General features: G+C 40.2%; 2 protein-coding genes across 14 annotated transcripts in view; both read right to left on the bottom strand.

Moving 5' to 3' along the window:
- itpr1b (inositol 1,4,5-trisphosphate receptor, type 1b) overlaps positions 1 to 18,844 on the bottom strand; it is a 72,978-nt gene extending 54,134 nt beyond the window's left edge. For 12 of the 13 annotated variants that reach the window (XM_078794423.1, XM_078794429.1, XM_078794425.1 and 9 more), the window contains exons 1-2: positions 3,660 to 3,836; positions 2,795 to 2,908 (exon numbers count right to left, since the gene is read on the bottom strand). In XM_078794423.1, coding sequence (XP_078650549.1) covers positions 2,795 to 2,886 — 92 coding nt within the window. In that variant the 5' untranslated portion in view covers positions 2,887 to 2,908; positions 3,660 to 3,836. Of the gene's footprint in view, positions 1 to 2,794; positions 2,909 to 3,659; positions 3,837 to 18,818 lie in introns of those variants that run through there. The other variant, XM_078794424.1, reaches the window with a different exon arrangement.
- Positions 10,552 to 12,864, bottom strand: setmar (SET domain and mariner transposase fusion gene). The gene is made up of 2 exons (XM_058056303.2): positions 12,671 to 12,864; positions 10,552 to 12,228 (listed from the first exon to the last, which is right to left on the bottom strand). Exons 1-2 carry the CDS (start codon positions 12,773 to 12,775, stop codon positions 11,431 to 11,433), a joined length of 903 nt encoding a protein of 300 aa, XP_057912286.2. The 5' UTR covers positions 12,776 to 12,864; the 3' UTR covers positions 10,552 to 11,430.
- Positions 18,845 to 21,917: the final 3,073 nt, after the last annotated feature.

The raw sequence follows: 21,917 nt of genomic DNA, 5'->3' as shown, positions 1-21,917 counted from the left end.
TTTCAGACTCTAATTAAAAAGTGGTAAAAGAGGGATTAAGGTAGACTAACAACATTTTCAGCCACAAGTGTCAGGAAAATTATTTGGGATGCAAAAAAAAAACACACTCACAACTTGGGCTGACACTCAGGAGTCTGATAGAAAGCGTTGTAGCTGTTTTACGATGTACAGTAAAGGTGTACGTGATGAAAGATGGGCCGCAAGGTCGAGTCACCGGAAAGAAAATCCATGACAAAGTCCGCATACAAGACACCAAACAGTGCAAAAACATGTCTGACTTTTCAATTTTTGCTGTTATTGGGTTCATTTTTTAAAGAATGTGCTGCATGCCAATAATAATCCATAATATTTTTGTATTATCATTATCAACATATATCATGTTCTCTGAAAAATGGCCAAGAAATGACACACTCTGCCAGAGAATGTAAACATACAATATGAGCACCTCTGTATTGTAAAGCGGAAGATCAGCACTATCAAAACATAATGTTAGAATGGTGCATCCCACTCATCAATGTGCATTTTTATAACTCCCACAATTCTTGATAACCTTGGCAATAAAGTAAAAAAATATGATGTGAGCGTCTTCCCTAAACATCACTGTCTATGAGGTTCCATAACCTCTTCTGCAGTTTGATCACAGACTCTCAGGTGCCAGCAGTGGATGTTAAAGCATCTCCGGGGGGGTCACATTCAGCACCTTGCTGGTGCAAGCAACACATGATACAATTACCCTATTTAAGTCACATCCTCTCCTTGACTCTAATGAACCAAAACAGCTTACTGCAGCAGATGCTGGGATTACAAAGCAGAACCATGGCAGACGCGAGAATTGACAAATGAGCGTTGTCATTGACGCGGTCTTCAAAGGGAGCGTGCATTTGTTGCCATGGCGTTTGACGCACACAACCGCAGAGTGGAAAAGCATGTTTTCTGAGAGCAAGGAGGAGGGCGGCCCGGTGTGCCCTTTGGTGAATGGCACAAACGATTGGGACCTGGCAAGAGGATGGAGGCCGTGGTATTTAAAAAGACGGGATGGGGGAGTCATCGCAGATGCTGAACTCGCTTTCAGAGGGTAATACCACACTACACATTGGGCCACAAATAGAGATGGCGATAAGAGAAGGGGGGGGGGGGCGATACACATTTTTTTTCACTTCTGATTAAATCCCCATACCTATCATTAATAATAATAATAACACAATTTGAATATATCCCAATATCTAACCTTTGTTAGCTTTAATATTATTATTATTGTCATTGTTGATTTTCGGAATAAACTAATAATTTTAAAATACATTAAAAAAATAATTTGTATGCCATGTACAAACCATTTCTGCAATTTGTAATTCTGACTTTATGCCCATAATATTTTGACTTTATTCTTTTAACATTTTGACTATTTCCACAATCAAATTTTCCAAAACATTACAACTTTGTTGATTATTTTGTTTTTCTTATAATATTACGGCTTAATAAAAATAAGTATCTTTAATATTTCAACTATATGCCACATAAATTATATTTTTTATTCTTAATAATGTTTTCTCATTAGATTACAACATTTTCTCTCACTATAGTGACTTTTTCCATTTTTTTATTCTATAATTTCTTGTTAAATAAATATTTTCAGGACAGTGTGGTAGGGGCCAATAAGAAAAATGTTGCAAATGTCCCAAAGGCTGCACTTTGGACACCCCTGGCTTAGTGATTTCCTGTCCTCCTCCAGTAACAAGATGCAGTTTAGTATTTACCGCCAAGGCAAGGATTAGTAACAAAGAGTGTCTCCGCACTCTGGGAGGACACACTTCAGCTGCGTGAGCTCCAGCGTGCGTCAATGCATTTTTTTGCGGGCAGCTCGCAGAGAGCCAGCCGGGAGCGATAGCACCTTGACCGTACGTATGTCCAAAAGGTGGCATGGTCAAATATCTAAGCTGACTTTGGCACCCTGGAATGGTCCCCACTGTACTGTAAATAGGGCAATGACACAGAAATAAGGCCAGCATCTACTGCAAAAGGCAGTAATGTGAACCACTACACTACCCACTTACAATTGATTGTATTCTCAAGAACTTGTCCCGACCCATTTTACTGTGGAGGTCATTATAAGGTCATCACGACTATCAACCTTTGCTTCCTTTCCAGTTGATATGTGTGTTGTCCTGCATGCACTTCATGACCTTCCTGGATGCTGCAGACGTCCTTCCCTATCCGTGCGGGATGATTGTATTTTCTATGACCCTGCAGCAGGTCCATCTTCAACTCTAAAAGCTCCATGTCGCTCATCCTTAAGAATACCAACAATACACCACCAGGAATACAACTACTAATTATACAAAGGAACCTCCAAGTGGACTACTTCTAAATGTCCCTTGGAGGTTGAAGCTTCGCCGTACGTGATGTCACGTGACACGTCAGCGTATTGCACATTCCTCCAGCACACAACGTGAGATGGAAATGTTGTGAGACCTCAGAGCTCAGAGAGCTCCAAGTTGGCCACAGAAGTCGTAGCGGTCCTGGCTGCTCAGTCATACATGCACGTTTGTGGTCATATGTCCACCGTGAGTTGTATGAAACTGTTTCAAAAAGGGGGTAAATGATATGCGTTGGTAGGCTGCCTCCTGTCAATCATTACAGCAGCACCAATGGTTGGTCACGGTGTTTCTCGCTGTGTATGTGGAGCATTACCGAAGAACATCATGAGAGATATTTTTGATCAGCTTTTTGGATTCTGGAATTACAGCATTACCATATGACTTTTGATTGACTTGGACCAGTCTTAATGTGGACTTACCCTAAAGTGCTGATAAATCCACTGGTGGAGCCCTCCGCATAGAGGGAACAAATGTCCCCAATATGGAGGAAACTGGACATTTTATCCGACATGGATCCTCCTGCTTGACAGCCCCTGCAAATTGGCACCAGAAGTAGACAATCAATTGTCTTTTGCAAGACATGGTCAGACGCTATGGAATAAAAACTAATTGTGATTTGATCATTTTTGCATCCAACATTAATACACGTTCGAGGAAAGGACTAACAATCAATATTGGAGACCATTAAAGTTGGTTAGATAGCTAATGTGATCACTTTTTCCATGAGCTGACGAATGATAGCCAGCCCGCTCAGCCAACCAGGTTGGAGTGGTCAACTCGCCCTGGTCGCCGCCACTTGCTAAGGGAGCGAGGAAGAAGTGTCGGCCATCATGCTAATGTGACCCAGTGTTTGTTTGTGATGCAGGTTGTTGCCAGGCTGAATAAATGAATGAAAGTCACCATTAATAGGGATATGGAATCAGTTCAGGTTAAGTAGTAGGCAAACTTTTGTATGGCGAGCTGTAGTATGAATTTTAAAATGCGTTTTTTAACACACAAAAAAAGAAATGTATGTATTTACTGACTGGAATAACAAATTCTACATTACTCATTACATACGGTAATACGGTAAAAAAAATGCTAGCCATAATTTTTAGCAAAAACAACTAGAGACATAAAACAACCACGTTTTTGTATAAATCACAGACACACACACACACACACGAAAGCAAGTGTATCGGAGATAAAAACAATGGAAACATGAGCGTGGGCTACTTCCCATCGAGGATGCTGACATCTCCAACATAAAGTAAATCATCCACTGAAAGATGAGCAAATGGTTACCTGGTCTAAAACGAAGTTAAGGCAGCAAAGCAGCAAAAGAAAGCGAAGCCAAACGGGTCAGCGCCGGATCATTGCAACCGTTCTATCCTGGGTTAAGTCCATGGTGGTGGAAGTCCAGGTAGGCAGAGACTGAGCGGCGTTTTCGCTGACAGCTGAGCGGGTCCTCGGCTACAATCCGCTTGCACTCCTCCACGCGTCACCGAAGACCCGCCCCCTTTTGGAGGTATTTATATGGCAGCGGTGCTTTGTGGGAAATGTAGTTTTAAGATGTTGTTCCGAGAAGTTGCCATAATTATCGGCGTTGGCCAGGGGTGTATTTTTAATTTTATTTTTAAATTTATTTTTAAAATTTTCCACAGAGGGCTGCAGGGTTTTTGTCTCATTTTGTATTTTGTAAAAAAAAAAAGATTTATAAACTATTGTTTTGTTTTGTTTTACAAATAATATCAATATTTCACCTGTTTCTCCTTACATTGTGTCTTTATGCTTTTCCCATTTTTTCCCTTTTCTCATTAGTTCTGTTTTGATCCTGGCCCACAGGCCGCACTTTGGACACCCCTGGCATAGGTGTGCCAATTTAGAAAAAAAAAACCAATAGGTTTCCAGCACGATTCCAAAATATCACATAAATACAACTTATACTCATCATTAATTCTATTTTTTTTAAATATATTTAATTTTACAAAATATTTCTTTTATCTGTATTTTCACATTTTTATTTCATATTCTCAATTGTTTTATTTAATTTCATATTCTCTATTTTAATTTTTTCTATTTTAAGTGTCAATTGTAATTGTAATTGTATTGTAATAGTGATGGTGTGAAAGAGTTATCCATATTAGACACGGAGAAGAGGTAGGATTAAATCACCTCTGCTTGTTCCTGATCCTTTTTGGACATGTTGTATTGTGCAACTGTAACGACGTGGATGTAACTTGCTAACCATGCTACATCCGATTTACCGTGTCGTAAAAAACAGAACAATATGGCTGATCTCATGTTCTGTCTTGTGAATCGGATCCTCTTGGTTCAATAGCTCTTTTTGTCTGATGCCTAGATCACTTTTGTGTATGATGTCAAAAACAGAAGCACACTTTGCCTTCCAAAGATGGAGTCATGCTGTGCATGGCAACCGTTGAAAGGGTGCCAATTAAGGACATTTTGCTTGTGTTGTTTATTTTCTATTCCCACAGTTTTCCCAATATTGTCGTTAACTGTCGTTTCTTTTTTTTCTTTGCTGATGAACCAGGTCATTACGGACGCTAGACGCCGTGCGCAGGATTTAGTAACTTCAGCTTGAAGTTTGAGCGATCTGGTTTATTTGCAGCTGACCCACTAAAATCCCAGTGTGGCACCCACTGCTGTAACTGGAGCACACTCCTCCATATACAGTACAGATGTACATTGTACAACTTCAATAGCGCAGACAGACCTTTCGCTAACGTTTCTATGAAAACAGATAAAAATCTATTTTTCGAGGCGGCGCAGGGGTTAGCAAGTCTATATTTTGACGACTGTATTTTCTTCTGTCTTCCATTCCTTTCAATCACTACGTCTCGTGGACGCTGAAATCACATGATGCATTCAAAATCAATTCATTCATAGTTCTGCAGTTTCCCCACAAACCCTCAAAAGTGTCAAAAATGGAGCGTGACCGGCTTATGCTGCATTTGACACCGAGTGATGTTGACTACGGATCACCGAGTAGTCAGTTGTCATGGATACAGTGTACAAGGCAGGCTATCTCTCAACACAGAGAGGGGAAATGGGTTATAAAGTGGACGTCAAACCGCTAGTCTTCGGGGGATTTAGTTATTAGTCTTACATGGACACATACGTCTATGATTCTATCTTTCACACTGACCTCCTCCAAGTGTTTGTGATTTACGTGGGAATAATATGAAGTCGATGTTTTGAACGCTGCAGCATCTGCAAGCACAACAGAAATACAGGCATGAAAAAAAACAGCAACCATGAGTGTGGGTGCCCAGATTGTGAAATTCATCACCGTGAATATTATCAGGCCTTCCCTAGGCAGCCATGTTTGGGCACGCTGGCTGGTGGCGGTCTTGTCTGCGTCTCTGATGGTTCTTTGTTTTGACCGTGTTTGCAAACTAACCCATCTGAGATGTTATGTGGTATTTTTTTCCTTTTTGGCTGTTTTGGTGATTAAGATTGAAATACAGATGGAATCTTGTACACAAGATCTTTACTCCACAGTGTGGTGGCCTTTACTGCAATTTGAGATCTGGGACAGTAGCCCACTAAAGTCATAATGCCGCTGGGAGAAAACAACCATATTAATGGCTTATCTGTCATCATGAGCTAAAATAGCATAGTGTTGCTCGGTTCAGCCATCTCCAAGTGCTTTACTTTTTACGATGTAAACTCTGCTCTGATTGGCGATGAGGATCATCGAGTAGAGGCTTTCTCAGGGTCAGTGCCGTTTGAGAGGTACCCTATTAGAGGGCAGAACAAGCTGATTGGAATGTGAACTTTCCTAGCACTGATCTGCACTGTAAAGTGTATCAGAAGGTCACACAAACACAAGTCTCATACCTTGTCTCTGTTTCTCAGCCTATTAGCGTGCAGCAACTGCAAATAATAGCGTGGCCCTGCAGGGTCGCAGAGTCACAACTTAAGAGGTTTAACTTTAATTCCACCTGATCGCAGGACTTACACAGGGACAAGAGTTTGCAACACATTTCTCAGCCTGTAGCGTGCCCTTATTCTTGTTGCTCAACGATGGAACTGACCAACACAAGGCAATAAATATTTGCCTGGCACTCACGATTGCTATGGGAATTCCGGCTTGTCGACCATAAGATTGTCTACCTATGAAAATGCCAAAATATGCTACTATGCTAATGCTAGCGTGCGTGTGATCAATGCTAACACCTAGCATGATGTAGCAATGTTTACCCATGAAAATAGCAAAAACTGCTACTATCATAATGCTAGCGTGCTATCAATGCTAACATGTTAATGTTAGCACGCTAACACCTAGCATGATGGTGTGTTTATGTACAGAATGTATACCCATGACAATAGCAAAAACTGCTACTATGCTAATGCTAGCATGCTATCAATGCCAACATGTTAATGTTAGCATGCTAACACCTAGCTAATGCTAGTGTGCTATTAATGCTAACATGTTAATGTTAGCATGCTAACACCTAGCATGATGGTGTGTTTATATACAGAATGTATACCCATGACAATAGCAAAAACTGCTACTATGTTAATGTTAGCATGCTAACGCCTAGCATGTACCACGGAGGCTAACTTATTAATGTTAGCATGCTGACATCTAGCATGATGGTGTGTTTATATACAGAATGTAGACCCATGACAATAGCAAAAACTGCTACTATGCTAATGTTAGCATGCTATCAATGCTAACATGTTAATGTGAGCGTGCTAACACCTAGCATGATGGTGTGTTTATGTACAGAATGTATACCTATGACAATAGCAAAAACTGCTACTATGCTAATGCTAGCATGCTATCAATGCCAACATGTTAATGTTAGCATGCTAACACCTACCTAATGCTAGTGTGCTATTAATGCTAACATGTTAATGTTAGCATGCTAACACCGAGCATGATGGTGTGTTTATATACAGAATGTATACCCATGACAATAGCAAAAACTGCTACTATGTTAATGTTAGCATGCTAACGCCTAGCATGTACCACAGAGGCTAACTTATTAATGTTAGCATGCTGACATCTAGCATGATGGTGTGTTTATATACAGAATGTAGACCCATGACAATAGCAAAAACTGCTACTATGCTAATGTTAGCGTGCTATCAATGCTAACATGTTAATGTGAGCGTGCTAACACCTAGCATGATGGTGTGTTTATGTACAGAATGTATACCCATGACAATAGCAAAAACTGCTACTATGCTAATGCTAGCATGCTATCAATGCCAACATGTTAATGTTAGCATGCTAACACCTAGCTAATGCTAGTGTGCTATTAATGCTAACATGTAATGTTAGCATGCTAACGCCTAGCATGTACCACGGAGGCTAACTTATTAATGTTAGCATGCTGACATCTAGCATGATGGTGTGTTTATATACAGAATGTATACCCATGACAATAGCAAAAACTGCTACTATGCTAATGTTAGCGTGCTATCAATGCTAACATGTTAATGTTAGCATGCTGACACCTAGCATGATGGTGTGTTTATATACAGAATGTATACCCATGACAATAGCAAAAACTGCTACTATGTTAATGTTAGCATGCTAACACCTAGCATGTACTGCGGAGGCTAAATGTTGCCAATACGTACTCAGCCCAAAATGCCGTACATTTAATTTCCAATGTAAAGAAAAAAAACAACACATGGCCAACATGGGGCAACAGCTAGTTTTGTAAGTGAAGTTGCTGAATTATGATTATTGATACAATGTGTATGCTGATAATCCAACAAGAGACCGGTCACACCCCCGTCTTGCCTGCAGTACACCATGGCAGCACCCTGGTTTAACATAGCCAGTGTCCTCACTAAAAATAAAAGATAATTATGCTGGAATAATGGTGTACATATTCCCATCGGAAACAGACTGATTAGACCTGGGTTATTCTAATTAGACCAGGTGGTTGTGGGGAAACTACTTCGATTTAGTGCTGCATATATAGATTATGTAAAAAGAAGCTTGCATATTCCTTAGCACAGACCACTTCATGATCTTCATCCCCATGGTTACGGCATAATCATGATGTCACACCATCGACCACACACGTCATGGTGAACGATGCACCAGCTGTTGGATTTGTAGGAAGAAGAATCCGAGGGGGGGCGGGGGGTACCTGTTCTCCATCTCAGCATCAGACAAAGCGATGGTCACCCACCTGCGGAGCATGTTCTATAAGCTGCTTTCACTGCTCATAATCCGTCAGGGGCCGTCACACGGGAGGGCTCACTTTCACTTTTCACTTTACCGCTTCATGGCACCAACGGGGTGGATGGATGTGTGGTTCGGAACGCAAGGCTTGATCCTGCAAACTGAGAAAGGCGTCCTCAGATGTTCACAACCATGATGCTTTGAAGTCAGTTTTTGCTTTATATATTACGGTTTTAATCAGTCATTATGATGATTGTAATAAAGTCTGGGTATTTACCGTCAAGTAAAGGAATGTACTGCATCGATGGGTCTGATCATGGGTGGGGATCTCGAGCCCTGGAACTTCCTGCTGGTGTCCCAGACCAGATTCAACTCTGACAGTCACTGAGCATGCCCCCTTCCTCAAACACTGATGCTAAGCCACACATTAGACTCGACTGTCAGAACAGTTCCAATGCTAATTAAAGGTTCACAGCTGGGTTCCCACTGTTGATTAGACGTTCAGTAAATGTAGACGTGGATAGTTTATCTCCATCATCAATCCTGCGAATATCTAGTACTCGGACCAGGGTGTACATCGTAATTTTTTACCTGAATCTAAATTGTACAGTAAAATACATGTACGTGATGTATGATGTACTGTATGACACAGAGACAATGAAATAAATACATTTGACTTTCAACTACCGTTGCCAGATGAGGTCCTGCTGATAGCCGTCCATTTTGCTTTTTGAATCACATCCAGGCTTCAAGTCAAGGGACATCTGCTCGTCACTTTTCACACATTCGCTGCCAGATGCAATCTCTGCACTCGTCTGTCACGTCCTCCATCACTGTGACACAGGCACATTCCACTCAAGCACAGTTGATTCATTTTGTGTCAAAGGCACATCTGGCGGGACATTGCCAAGTCAAAAGTCAAAAAGTACTAGGAGAGCGCAGACCTCCGCCAAGCGCCATGGTTTGCCCCATCATAAATATTATTTGGGATATTATAGGGCTTGAATGACTTCAAGTGCTTGCCTCTGAAAATGCAAAAAAAATTGTTAGCATGCTAATATACATTATCATGCTAACATAATTAGCAGGGTTACCATGCGAATTATGAAAATTATAAAAAATAAACAAAAATGTTAGAATAATTATGTCAGCATGTTAATGTTAGCATTCTAACACCTACCACAGCAGCGGTAAGTGCTTAAGTTCATATTTATTAGAATTGCAAAAAATGCTACTATGCTCATATTAGCGTGCTAACAATGCTAACATGCTAATGGTAGCATGCTAACACCTAGTATGACAGTGGTGTTTATATACGTCTGTATGCTAACATTAGCATGCTAACACCTAGCATGATAGCACAATTGGGGTAAGCTAAATGTCACAAACAAGTGCTCCGACACAAATGCCAAAAATGCTGCTATCTCGGAATGTTAAACAATTCCTGGATCCAGTAGGTAATACAGTTCACCCCCAAAATTGAATGAGTTCCTCAATGTCACATTTCTGGCAATTCCTGAAAATATCATCTACATTCATTCAGAACTTTTCAAGTTATTTTGAACACAAACGGTGGCATTTAACCTCCGTGCTGCGCTTGCGCTTTGCAATTCCGCCAGGTTGCTTTCATAGCATGCATGGTGCACGCATCCTTACCATCGTGTGCTCTTCACCTCATGAGATTAACGCCCGGTTGCTTGGTGACGCCCCGGAAAAGAGCTATTTGCTGGGAGCCCTGGCTCTTGGGAACAATGTGTAGTTGAGAACAGCCTTTGTCCACGTCAGACACAACCAGCCCTGACCAATCACCACCTGTACACACACTCCGTTACCATGGGGATACCAGAGGCACAAAAATAATATGAGTCACGCATTGGAAATGTTTTTTTTCCCTCATAGCAGATATGAAAGGGCAGTGCGGATGACAGAATCGTAAACAAAACAAGGTTAGAAAGGTTTACTGTAGGTTATGATCTTTCTTAAAATAGTTGGTTCCAGAAGGCCATTTCTATGTGCAGCATTTTACAATTATTTCTTAATTTATTATTTTTTTCCGCCCAAACATTCTCATCTCTCACAGCCCCGGCATGGCTGAGGCAATGGTCCCATTTCTGGATTCAAGGCAGTCTCTATTCTAATTAACCCAGATGTTAGTATATTAATAATACGAAAGCAGGTCTAGACGGGAATTGGGCCACATTGAGAGGAGAGCCTGATTTCAGAAACACACTAAAGTGGGACACCCGCACTCCTCCTCCTTTGACTGGGGAATAAAACTGGTTTCTAAATGAAAATACCCCTAGGCCCGTTTTAATTGGTCGCCCCTCTCTTGAGGTCCCTCTGATGAGGAGCTGAGAATACTGATGACAGAAATGAGCGTATGGAGTCATATGGAATTTATTACTCTGCTTTGAGACGAGTAGGCAGTAAAAAAAAGTTGAAGACCGATATGTGGAGGCACAAAAAGGCGTTAAGGTGAAGTGGTTATCCAAGACGAGGCACGAATGCCCCACCAATTCGGAAAGAGGGGTTGGAGATGGGTACCCATGGCGTAAACACCCTACACCGCCCCCTGTCGTCTGGGAAAATATGGGCTAACAGCGGGGACATGATGCACTACAAAAGTTGTCTGATTTCACAGGTCCCATTCCCGTGCGGCACGTAAAGTGTCAAGCGTAACCCAAGTGTGAGGACAGCATGACAGACAGCACAGAACACGAAATGCTGCAAAAGAGGATACAGACGGGAATGTCAAGGAGTTTTGCTTCTCCCTTGGTGTGATGCAACTAAACAGGAAGTAATGAAAGAAAGTCATGTTGTCGACTATCCTCACTAGAGTCGTGGGGTGTCATGTTCAAAGTGGCTCAAAACATGACGTTTCATCCGTTTGACAGGGAATATTTAATGCGTGTTTAAAATCGATTCATCCAAAGGAAGGAACCTTTTACAGTTGCTGGCACCGCAGTGGCACACTTTCCTCTGGACTGTCCTACTGGCCTGAACGGCGGCATCAGTTTGTGCGACATTCATCTGTCCATCTGATTGGTTCCTGTCGCCTCCTGAGTAGTCAAACGACAGTTCCTCTTGGGCATCGATGTCCCGGCCAGCAAACAGCGCAAGTCTGGGTACCACAGAGTGCACTCGCACCGGCACCATGAACAGGTTGGGCGCGCAGGAGTGGTTCAGAAAGCGACCGACGTTTCCCACACTGGTCGGGTCCACAAACGTCTCCGTGACGGAGCCTGTGCCCGCATGCTCCCGTACGGCGATGATGTAATTATTTTCCTCATGTCTCTGTGCAAGTTGCCTACGTCTGGCCTCCTCGAAACCGACGACTTCCCCTGCGTACTCGCACACGAACGTCCCGTGTGGGATCCGCTGAAGAGTGCGCACTCCCCACCCCCTCCTGCCGGCGCTGCAGACCTGCAAAGTCAGTCTCAGCCCTCTCTGCACCACGCGGTTTGTGCAAGTGTCACCGCAGGAACAAAGGGCGTTGCACTCAAACACTGGCACACTGTGGTTGGCGTCCGGGACGTTCAAGCTCAGCAGCGTGCCATCGCTGGAGTAGGCTTGTCCGTGAGTCTGCAGGCAGGAACAACTCCGGGTGATGCACGAGTGGAAAAGACAGGAGCATCCAGGAAGTGTAACCTCACTCGGGTCGATATCGCATCCTGGTCCTTCAACGTTGATTGGAGAGTACTGAAAAATGAGTTGGGTTAGGGTCTTGCAATGCGGTAAGTCCTCCTGTTTGGTCCTGGATAGCGTTCACACTTAAAGAACCAAACTAGCACGGCAAACGGACTGGAGTCAAGTGAACACACCCTGAATGTTTGGAAACATAGGCAGTATATATACAATATGCTAACTGGAATTTAAGTTTAAGGTGTTTTCCTGCACACTTGCATATGTCAGTTTTGACAATCTTTCAATTGTATTATTGTAAGAAAATCAATACTTCATTGATGAGCTTAAACAACTTCCTTTGACACATTTAGATACACCCAACCATTGTAATTACGACGAGTTACACACAAATGAACGTACCAAAATGAGTGTTACTAATCAAAACAATCAAACAAGCTTCAGTTTAACTCTTGCATTACACGTCAAACCGCTAAACTACAACATATATGAATAATACCTTGAACTGGGGAAAGGTCTGTTTGGCTGAATGTGAAAAAAATGAAATGGAGACATCTTCGAGGCCGTTGCTCAAATCCACACTGTTGCCGTCCCGCTCATCCATTACTAAAGTTTCTACTGCCAGCTTAAGCTTCCTGTATCCGGCAGTCAGGAGCCACTTCCGGTGCTCTCACGGTAGACGGTCTCCCTCTAGCGACCGCCTAGCTTCATTACAAGGTAAAACAACAAAAACAAAAACATTGTTTGCCATGACCACAGCAGAACATCTCTTGAACGGTAGAGATATTAGCACTCGTGTTAACCGATATCCGAATGTTTTATGACAATTAATCTCTAAAGTTTAAACCCAAAACATGACATCCGTTTATTTTTCTGTACTCGAATCTCAATCGAAGGCTGCAATCAGTAACTGCCGGCATACACCAGCAGATGGCAGGCTTGTGCAGAGTAAAATAGGTTCCTATGCTGAACTCCACTTATATTGATACATTTGGAACAACGTTGTGGAAAAACAATAAATAAATAAGTAAATGTTGAATATGTACTACTAATAAAGCCTGATTCAGCCTGATCTCTGATTCATTCACCCATTAACAGATGTGGCCCAAGGGTTATGTGCTTCTCCCAGAGGGTGTAATTTCGGCCTATTGACTCTAAATGATGTTATAAGTATGACTTTTGAGGATGCCTAACCTTTAACTGGTGTGGTGACACAATATGTAATTGATATGCAGTGCTTTATTCTCCAGTGGCTCTCCGTGTGGCAGATGGGGGGAGGTCATGCTGTCATTTGACATTTCCGACTGCACACTAGTGACCAAAGCTCTGCCTTCATGTCTTTCCTGAGGCAAAAATAAGGATGCCGGTCCTTAGTGATGTTGAATAGAGGAAAATGTTTTTGAAATTGCGCATCGACTCAAAGGATGAATGAACTACCAAACGTGTGATTTAGCAGGTGTTTATAAAATATTTTAATCAATAAGGGTGACACATCTTGCCATGAAAATCCCTCGCACAGATGCCATGTTTGTACGAAAATAACCTTTTATAATCCAGTACCGAGACAATGAAGTTACAGTATTGGCTAAAAATAAAATCTATTTTCAGCTAAGTGACTGTTAGCAAGAAAATAAAACTAGCTAACTGCCTTTGATAACAACGGAACATGTGTGATCATAGAAGTATTTCAGATATTTTATATTATTTATATAATACACATATACAGTTCTCCCTTCACTATTATTATTTTGTATATTGTATGTGATGCCAATATTAATATCTGCCATACCTTTTAAAAGTTTTAATGCAGTCTTTCCCATACACTTTTATCTGTGGCCCGTCACAAATACATTTGGACCGCCACAGATACAGTAGATTTGGTGCTTAAAATTGTTTTTAATGGTGGTTATTATTAATTATTTATATATATACGTATATATAATTTATTTAATATAATTAATTTATATAATAATTTATTTATATTATTCATAATTTATATATATATTATTTATATTATATTATTAATTATATAATTGTAATATTAAGAAGAATAATATGTTTAATAAATATTGTTTAAAATGTAATATTAAAGATATTTTGCAGTTGAGAGATGAAGCAGACACCAGGAGAGAGAGGGGGGCCTTTAATGAGACATTTTCCACATCCACACGAGGACGGAGGGATGAGGCATGAGCCCGAGCTGCATCCAGCCTCCAAGTTAATGATCCAAAGGCATGATGAAGCATGTTCTCCAGGGAGATGATCAACAACAGTCCGGCGCTCCCTCTGCTCCAGCACTGATTGACTTGGCCTGGAATTGCCTGTGATTCTCCCCCCACCTCGTCAAGAAGCCAACAGCATGGCCCGGAGAACAAAGACTATTCCAAAGTTTCCTTCATTTGCATCTGTCACCCTGAATGCACGGAATCGGGACAAGTTAACCCCACATGTTCCCAACTCATCTTTTCTCACACCATGAAAAAGCGTCCAGCAGACGCTCGTATTCCTGGCGTTCGTTCGTAAACATCACCAAACGTGAATCATTTAGCGGGAGAATATCATTACGGCGACGTGAGCGACGCCAGCCCTGCTTACTTCCATTCTCCCTGCATGGTTGACTCCTGCTTGACTGGCGCTAGGCAACTGCAGAGATGTTGTGATTCGGTCACATGACGAGCTTGCAAACCAATTGAATCGGGAGTCAAGTGGGTTCATCATCCTCCCGAGGCAATCAGCATATTAACTTGCTGGAAGTGTGAGAGTGAATGCAAGTTGAATGTGGAAACAAACACATTCAACTTAGATCAGCACTTAGACATTGCAAGTCCAATGTTCACAGTGCAGACAATAATAATGATAATAATAATAATAATAATAATAACTGATCGGTATCAGCCCGTATCAGTGATAAAGCACGATATCAATATGCTGCTGCAGCATCTGAAGCAATCATGTCTGCCGTGTAAGGGACTTCCTGTTTTTGTCAGAGTCAGCCTCAAAAAGTGTGCATTTGGGGGCGGGCACTTGTAGCAACTTTAGCTGCACCGCAAAGTCGGTCAAAATGGTGGTATACAAACTGGTGGTATTTAAGGAGTGACTTGGTACGACCCTCCCACCGTGTCTGGAATGTACCGCATTACCTTTGACTGTACATCCAAAACAGGAAGCGCCTTGTCTTTAAAGATGGAAAGAGCTTGAAGCCAGCGTGTCGACAATGCGACTCAACACGCGTTCACACTTGGAGTATGCTGCAGGCAAGGAGGAAAACTTTTTAATGAGGCCCTGAGAGAAAACAGCATAACAATCTGTTCCTCATAGATGATTAATATTACACCACTTGTATGTTTGGGCACGCCCCCTTCACTCAAATAGCCAATAATATCCCTGCGGTGGCGTTTAATGTTGAAACGGTCATTGATGGTCTAGTGCAGTGATTCCCAAAGTGTGGGCCGTAAGAGGTCATAAAAAATATGATTCATTTTTGTAAATATTATTTTGTAAATTATTTTTATTGTAAAATATTTATTGCACAATTTAAAAAATATATTTATAGGCCTAAATAATAACATATTCAGTGTTATTGATCGGTCACAATATTTTAGGAACCTTATACAGTTTATGATTGGAACGTACGTAGCTCTCTGGTCATCATGCCAGTCTTGAATGCAGTTATGAAAATATGAGCATTAATTCTGTCTTGAGTGTACACCACAGATTAAAAGTTTGGGCTTCCTTTATCCCCTTGCTTTCATTTCAATACTGAATCTTTATAATAATAATAATAATAATAATAATAATAATAATAATAATAATAATAATAATAATAATAATAATAATAATAATAATAATAATAATAATAATAATAATAATAATAATAAAAATATATATTATTAATAATATTAATAATAACAATAATATTATATATTACCATTATCATTATAATGATCATACTTATTATTATATCATTATCATCATTATTAATCAATGAATAACAATAATAATAATAATCCTGAATCTTTAATATAATCATAATAATGTATAATAATAAAAATATCAATTAATAACAATAATATTATTATTATTAATAATATTATTATTAATAATAAAATGATATATTATCATTATCATTGTTGTTGTTGTTGTTCTATAATACTGCAGAAGCCATAGCAAGTTTGAGAAACCTCCACAGACACGAGGCGATTGTAAACAAGATTTTTCAAATCATTGCGTTTTGTCTTCATTCATATTTTACACACACCTCGACCTTTTCAGATGTTTTTTTTTTCTTCATGCCTCATTCTTCCTTCCTCTGTATGCAAAGGTCGCTCTTTCCAGCATTCTGAGGCCTACGTCTATCCTGGACCTGGGTTTTAAAGATCACATCCAATTTCATCACCTGAGAGGAATCCATTTCTACAGCCTGGCAAACTGTACACTACGTAAGTACGTTAAGGCTTAGGTGTCAAAATAGTGTCCCAATGATGTGTATTGTTAGCTAGCTCTTATTAACTCATTTTGTTGCATTAAAATGCACAGAAAAGGGAAGGAAATATGTGTTCACGTTTCACATAAGGATTGTGAATGATGGGAAAAATTCCCCAAAAAGCGCAGTTGCCCTTTAAGTCCCGTCCCGTCCATCCACCGTTTATGAACTTCTATTCCACACGAGCAGAGGAGCAGACCAACATTCCTGCGCTCTTTTAATAAAAACCTGCAAGTCACAAAACACCCCCAATCTCCCCAGCTCCAATATAAGACGACAGATCAGACCGGACCCGAGTCCAAGGTCACACGACCCAGAGCGTCAAGGTCACTCGCTTGCCTCATCCATATGGATGATCAACACTCCATCTGCCGGCAAGCTGAATGCAGATTCCCAAGATTCCTCTTCCTCTCGTTTGCTGCCTCAAAGGCCAACGTTGTTTGACCTTAAATGACATCGCTTTCACTTCTTGGTTGTAGGGTTTGGATCTAATTGTGATGATCTCATTGTTATAGAGCAGACATGCTAATTAGCATTATGCAGTGTTTGTTCGACCATCATAACAGGCAAATGAGGAAGAAATACAAGATATGACATCACATATGAGCCAGATAGTCCAATCTGTCTTTTCAGCTAACTGTCAAAGCTAAACAATGTAAAGACTTCATCTAAAAACGAAGGATTCTTGCATTGAATAATTGAACATTTGTGACAGGTGGAGAGGTCAAAACAAAATAAAATCCAAATAATAGCAACGACCTGCCTCGTATGCCGACTTGGACCCAAAATACTCACTGACAACGCAGAGGCAGACTGACTCAGATCGATAGTTTTTGTGAAAATGCCAGACAAAAGGGTAACATGGTGTATTCCAAAGGTCAAATACCCAGAAAAACCAACCATCTTAGATTATCAGGAAAAAGTCAAAGTCGGGAAGGTGGGATGGAAAGTAAACATGACCTAGCAAGTCATACAACTCAGCTTGATGCTAGAAATACAAGCCCACACATGGGATTAGCAAAATGATATGAGGTGGGTGAACAGCTCAGCATATGATTGACAGCGTGTTCTTACGGGTTGGGATCCGGTTAGTTCACGGGTCTCAAACTCAAGGGTTGCCGAAGTAGCCATAGATGCTCTGCGCTGTTGTGGCGTGCCGCCCCTTTAAGGGGCAGGGACTAGGAAAGGGTGCGTTAAGTGCTAGTATGTGCGCCACAGAGAAGACTGTAGCCTCCAGGCATGCCCACGAAAGGTCAAGCGTGGTGTGCTTGGGCCCATTTGATACATACGATTGAAAGAGGAGGGTCAGAGCATGGCCAGAAATCTTGCTTAGTTCCATTTTAAGCCGGGGAGGGGGGGGCTAAAACATTCCGCAGCAAGGATGAAGTGGAAAAGCATGGAGCAGTGTAGCGTGCAGAAGATCACGCATTGAAGGGAAATGTATAAAAATAAAAATAAAAATAAAAATAAAAATAAAAATAAAAATAAAAATAAAAATAAAAATAAAAATAAAAATAAAAATAAAAATAAAAATAAAAATAAAAATAAAAATAAAAATAAAAATAAAAATAAAAATAAAAATAAAAATAAAAATAAAAATAAAAATAAAAATAAAAATAAAAATAAAAATAAAAATAAAAAAATTTATTATATAAATAAATATAAGCTATATTATATGTTATAGTATAATTATAATTAATTAATTAATATAAATTAATATACATATAATATATATTATATGTTATAATATAATATATGTTTTGTTGATGTTGTGGCCTAGTTGTTGCTAAATGGCTAAATTTCAAAGTGAAAGTGAAATGTATCTTTTCACAAAAGCTGGTTTTAGCAAGCAAAAACGCACAGCAATTGCCAATTTTCTTCACTTTTGTGTTTTTTGATGCCGCACCATCCTACAAGCATATGTTTTTTTTTACTGTACTATGTAACAATTATGCAAATATGTTAGATATCTTCAGTTTGTTCTGTAAAAAATAGATAATGAGCAGTCTATACAGTTCATACGGCCCTCAGAGAGCAACGTGGCCAATTTGTCACCCCGGTGTTTGTTAGGACCACCTGTGTTGTGTTCCAAAAAATAAGTTAACTATGAAACGCTGCTTTAAAAATAATGCAGCCTGAACAATTGAAAATAACGCCTGCTCACGTGATCTTTTTTTGCAGGATCGGCTGAGCTACAGGAGAGATTTCATGCTGTCAGCCAGGCTGCTGCTTAGTAGACGGACTCTTATGTTGGATCCCTCATGAGGTCTCGCTTTAAGCTCCATCTGCCTGCAAGTGCCAGTCGAGAGAATGGGGGAGGAACATATAAACAATCCTCTTTTTCAAAATGTCACCCTAATGTGTTTAAAAGCGCTTTATTATGCTCCGCTGACTGAAGACCAGCAGGTGTAATCACCCCTTTTGTGATGCATTTACTGCTTAATGGCAGCGGGATTGCGACTCTCATGTAATATAATATGCAACGTCACACGGCGTTGGCCTCCCTGTTATGTCTGAGCAGATACTTTGAATTCTTTTATTGTGTATTATTAAAGGTAGGATTTTATTTAGGCACACGGGATGAATGATGTTGGCAACTGAACATAAACAATCACAATCACAACTGAGCATTTCCTAATATATGAAACATATTGCTTGTAAAGCATATATATGTTTAAATGAATACAACACTGTAGTGTGTTAGCGCACAGTATTATCCCACATGATAGCGTACTGATCAGATTATATGGATTAGGGACATTTTAGCATGACATTTGGCCACAAAAAGGGTTTATCCTCGCTAAAATGTGATTTTAATATGTGTTTAACAAGCACTGGAATCCAAACATATAATTCTGTATGAAAGGCCAAAATGATGAAATAAATCCAAATGATGAGATAAAAAGTCAAAATGATGGAGGCGGAGACACAAGCAGTTTGTATCTCATCATTTCCACTTTTTGTCCCAAAATTATGACTGTTTCTCATAATTTAAACTTTCCTATCTCATGATTCTGATTTTTTTATGACATAATTTAACTTTCTAATCTCGTAATTTTGACGTTTATCTCGTAATTACGAGTTCTTATAACAACATTTTGTCTCATAATTTTTATATCATATGTAAGACTTTTACTGGATGCTGGTGGGGCAACATCTTGGATTACGCAACCCCGTCCTCGACCACTTTCGACTACTTTGTTACACCGTCTCAAGCGGTTATGTAAAACCTATTTAGAAAATAATAAACGTAACTACAAAAATATGTTATTATTAATATTGAGTCCTACTTTGTGGAAATTCACTAACTGCGATCGGGACTGCAACCAAATAACTGTGATAAACGAGGGATGACTGTAGTTGTAATCCAACTAGCAGTAATATCCTGGAAAATCAATAACATGATGTCAGCTGGTCCTTTTGTGGCAGGGCTGAAGTGCAGTGGAAATTTTTGGGATGAAGTTCATTTTGAATTCATTTTGAATGAGTATTACCCTGTGCAGTCTTCCACATAAGAGGTTGAGATATAACATAGAAAAACAGGCCTCTCGTGTGAAGAGCTGACCTCTCTTTGGAGCGAATAGGTGGACAGTGTCCCATAGACGGCATACGTATGTTTGGTTGCCAGGCAGACGTTGTTAATATTTAAGGATGGCATTCTTGTACATGTTGTGGTGTAAATTCACTTCTCCGGCGGTGCGAATGCCGCATGCTCTCTGGAGATAAGTGAGGTCTTCTCCGGAGGCGGATGGCTCCTCTGTTATTGTCGCACACGGCCGACAGGCTACAGAGAAACCCTCTTTCGGTGTGTTTGCTTATGCATATTCCACAGACGCTGTTCTCATTCAGACAGAGAAATGTACTCCTTGCCATCTTTGGAGTACATTCTATCCACAGGTCTGATGCAGGCAGACGTTCTAATTACGTCTTATTGCAAGAAAGGTGACGCTATAATAAAACACCTCTCGTGTACGTGTGCTACATGGTAGAATGAATCAACTTGAGATGAGGGGATGTGACAGTAACAAGACTAAAAAAAGACCAATCTAGCTGTGTAAGTGTAAAAGCACAGGATGTGTAAAAAAAACCAAACAGCCGGATCACGATGAGCCCCGATGTGTGGATCTCACCTCCCACCTGCTAAGTTATCAAGCCGTGCAAAGGTATAGCCCGCAAAATCGAACCACATGATCCACATACCTGTAGATATTTGCACATTTTCCAGAAAATAAAGGAAATTTTTTGACACTTTGCACAGGGAAACGGAAGCATATGCTGTTGTTGATGTTATTCAGTCTTCTCATAAAGGCCTTCTTGCCTTTTGTTTCTACCGTTTTACGTTCTTTAGTAATCAGCAGTAGAACATGCAGTAAGTAAGTTTCATCAAAATATCAGTGCTCAATCAGTGGCTCTTTTAGGGGAGCCGGATCTTGGTGAGCTGTTCCTTTCAAAGAGCCGTTCAAAAAACTGGCTCATTTTTATATTTATTTAAGTTTTAAGAAGCCAGCCTGGCCTTAACTCATTTTATCTTATTAATTAATTTAGATATCCCATCAATATGAGTTAGAATTATTGTGAAATACTCATTATAACCTTTTAAAGTCTGATCTGGATTCATTGTAAATATTCCACAGGGTGGTGTTACACCGTTACTGTTGCTCTCCAAGGCAAGGGGCGTTCATGTGTTTCTGGATTTTTTTTTTTTTTTCATGTGAAGGCACCGTGCACCACGTGACGTGATGCTATTTGCAAATATCTAATAAGCAAAACGCCGCTGGGCTGCGCTCCTTCTCATGTAACTGGGGTTTGGCGGGGTGGGAAGGAACGATTCCCGGCTGCAACTCGGTTCCCATCGTTCATGTTAATGAGTCGTTCAAAAGAACCGGTTGGTTTGTGAACGTCACAACACTAAAAAGCATCACTTTCACTTAGACACAAATTTAGCCATAATATCTAAACAAATACGCCACAACATAAATGGTTGTTTTATATGAAAATTATTGATTTACAAATTTCACATTTGTGTGTGCATGTGTTGAAATTTCCCTTTGATGCGGAACCTCTTGCACACTACACTCGCCATGCTTTTTCACTTCCTGCTTGCTGTGGATCACTTACTACATGGGAGGATGCAGCTAGACATGATCTCTGCTATTGTGTAGTTGCATCATCACCTCACATGTAAAACACATAAAATCAAGCGTGTGGGTTGAAAAAATATATATAAATATGTCTTGGTAATGAATGAGTTAATACAAAAATC

The sequence above is a fragment of the Doryrhamphus excisus genome, linkage group LG11 (assembly GCF_037039965.1).
Source record: "Doryrhamphus excisus strain RoL-2023G ecotype Guam linkage group LG11, RoL_Dexc_Guam_v1.1, whole genome shotgun sequence".
NCBI classification, from domain to species: Eukaryota; Metazoa; Chordata; class Actinopteri; order Syngnathiformes; family Syngnathidae; genus Doryrhamphus; species Doryrhamphus excisus.
This window is presented reverse-complemented; position numbering and strand designations above follow the sequence as displayed.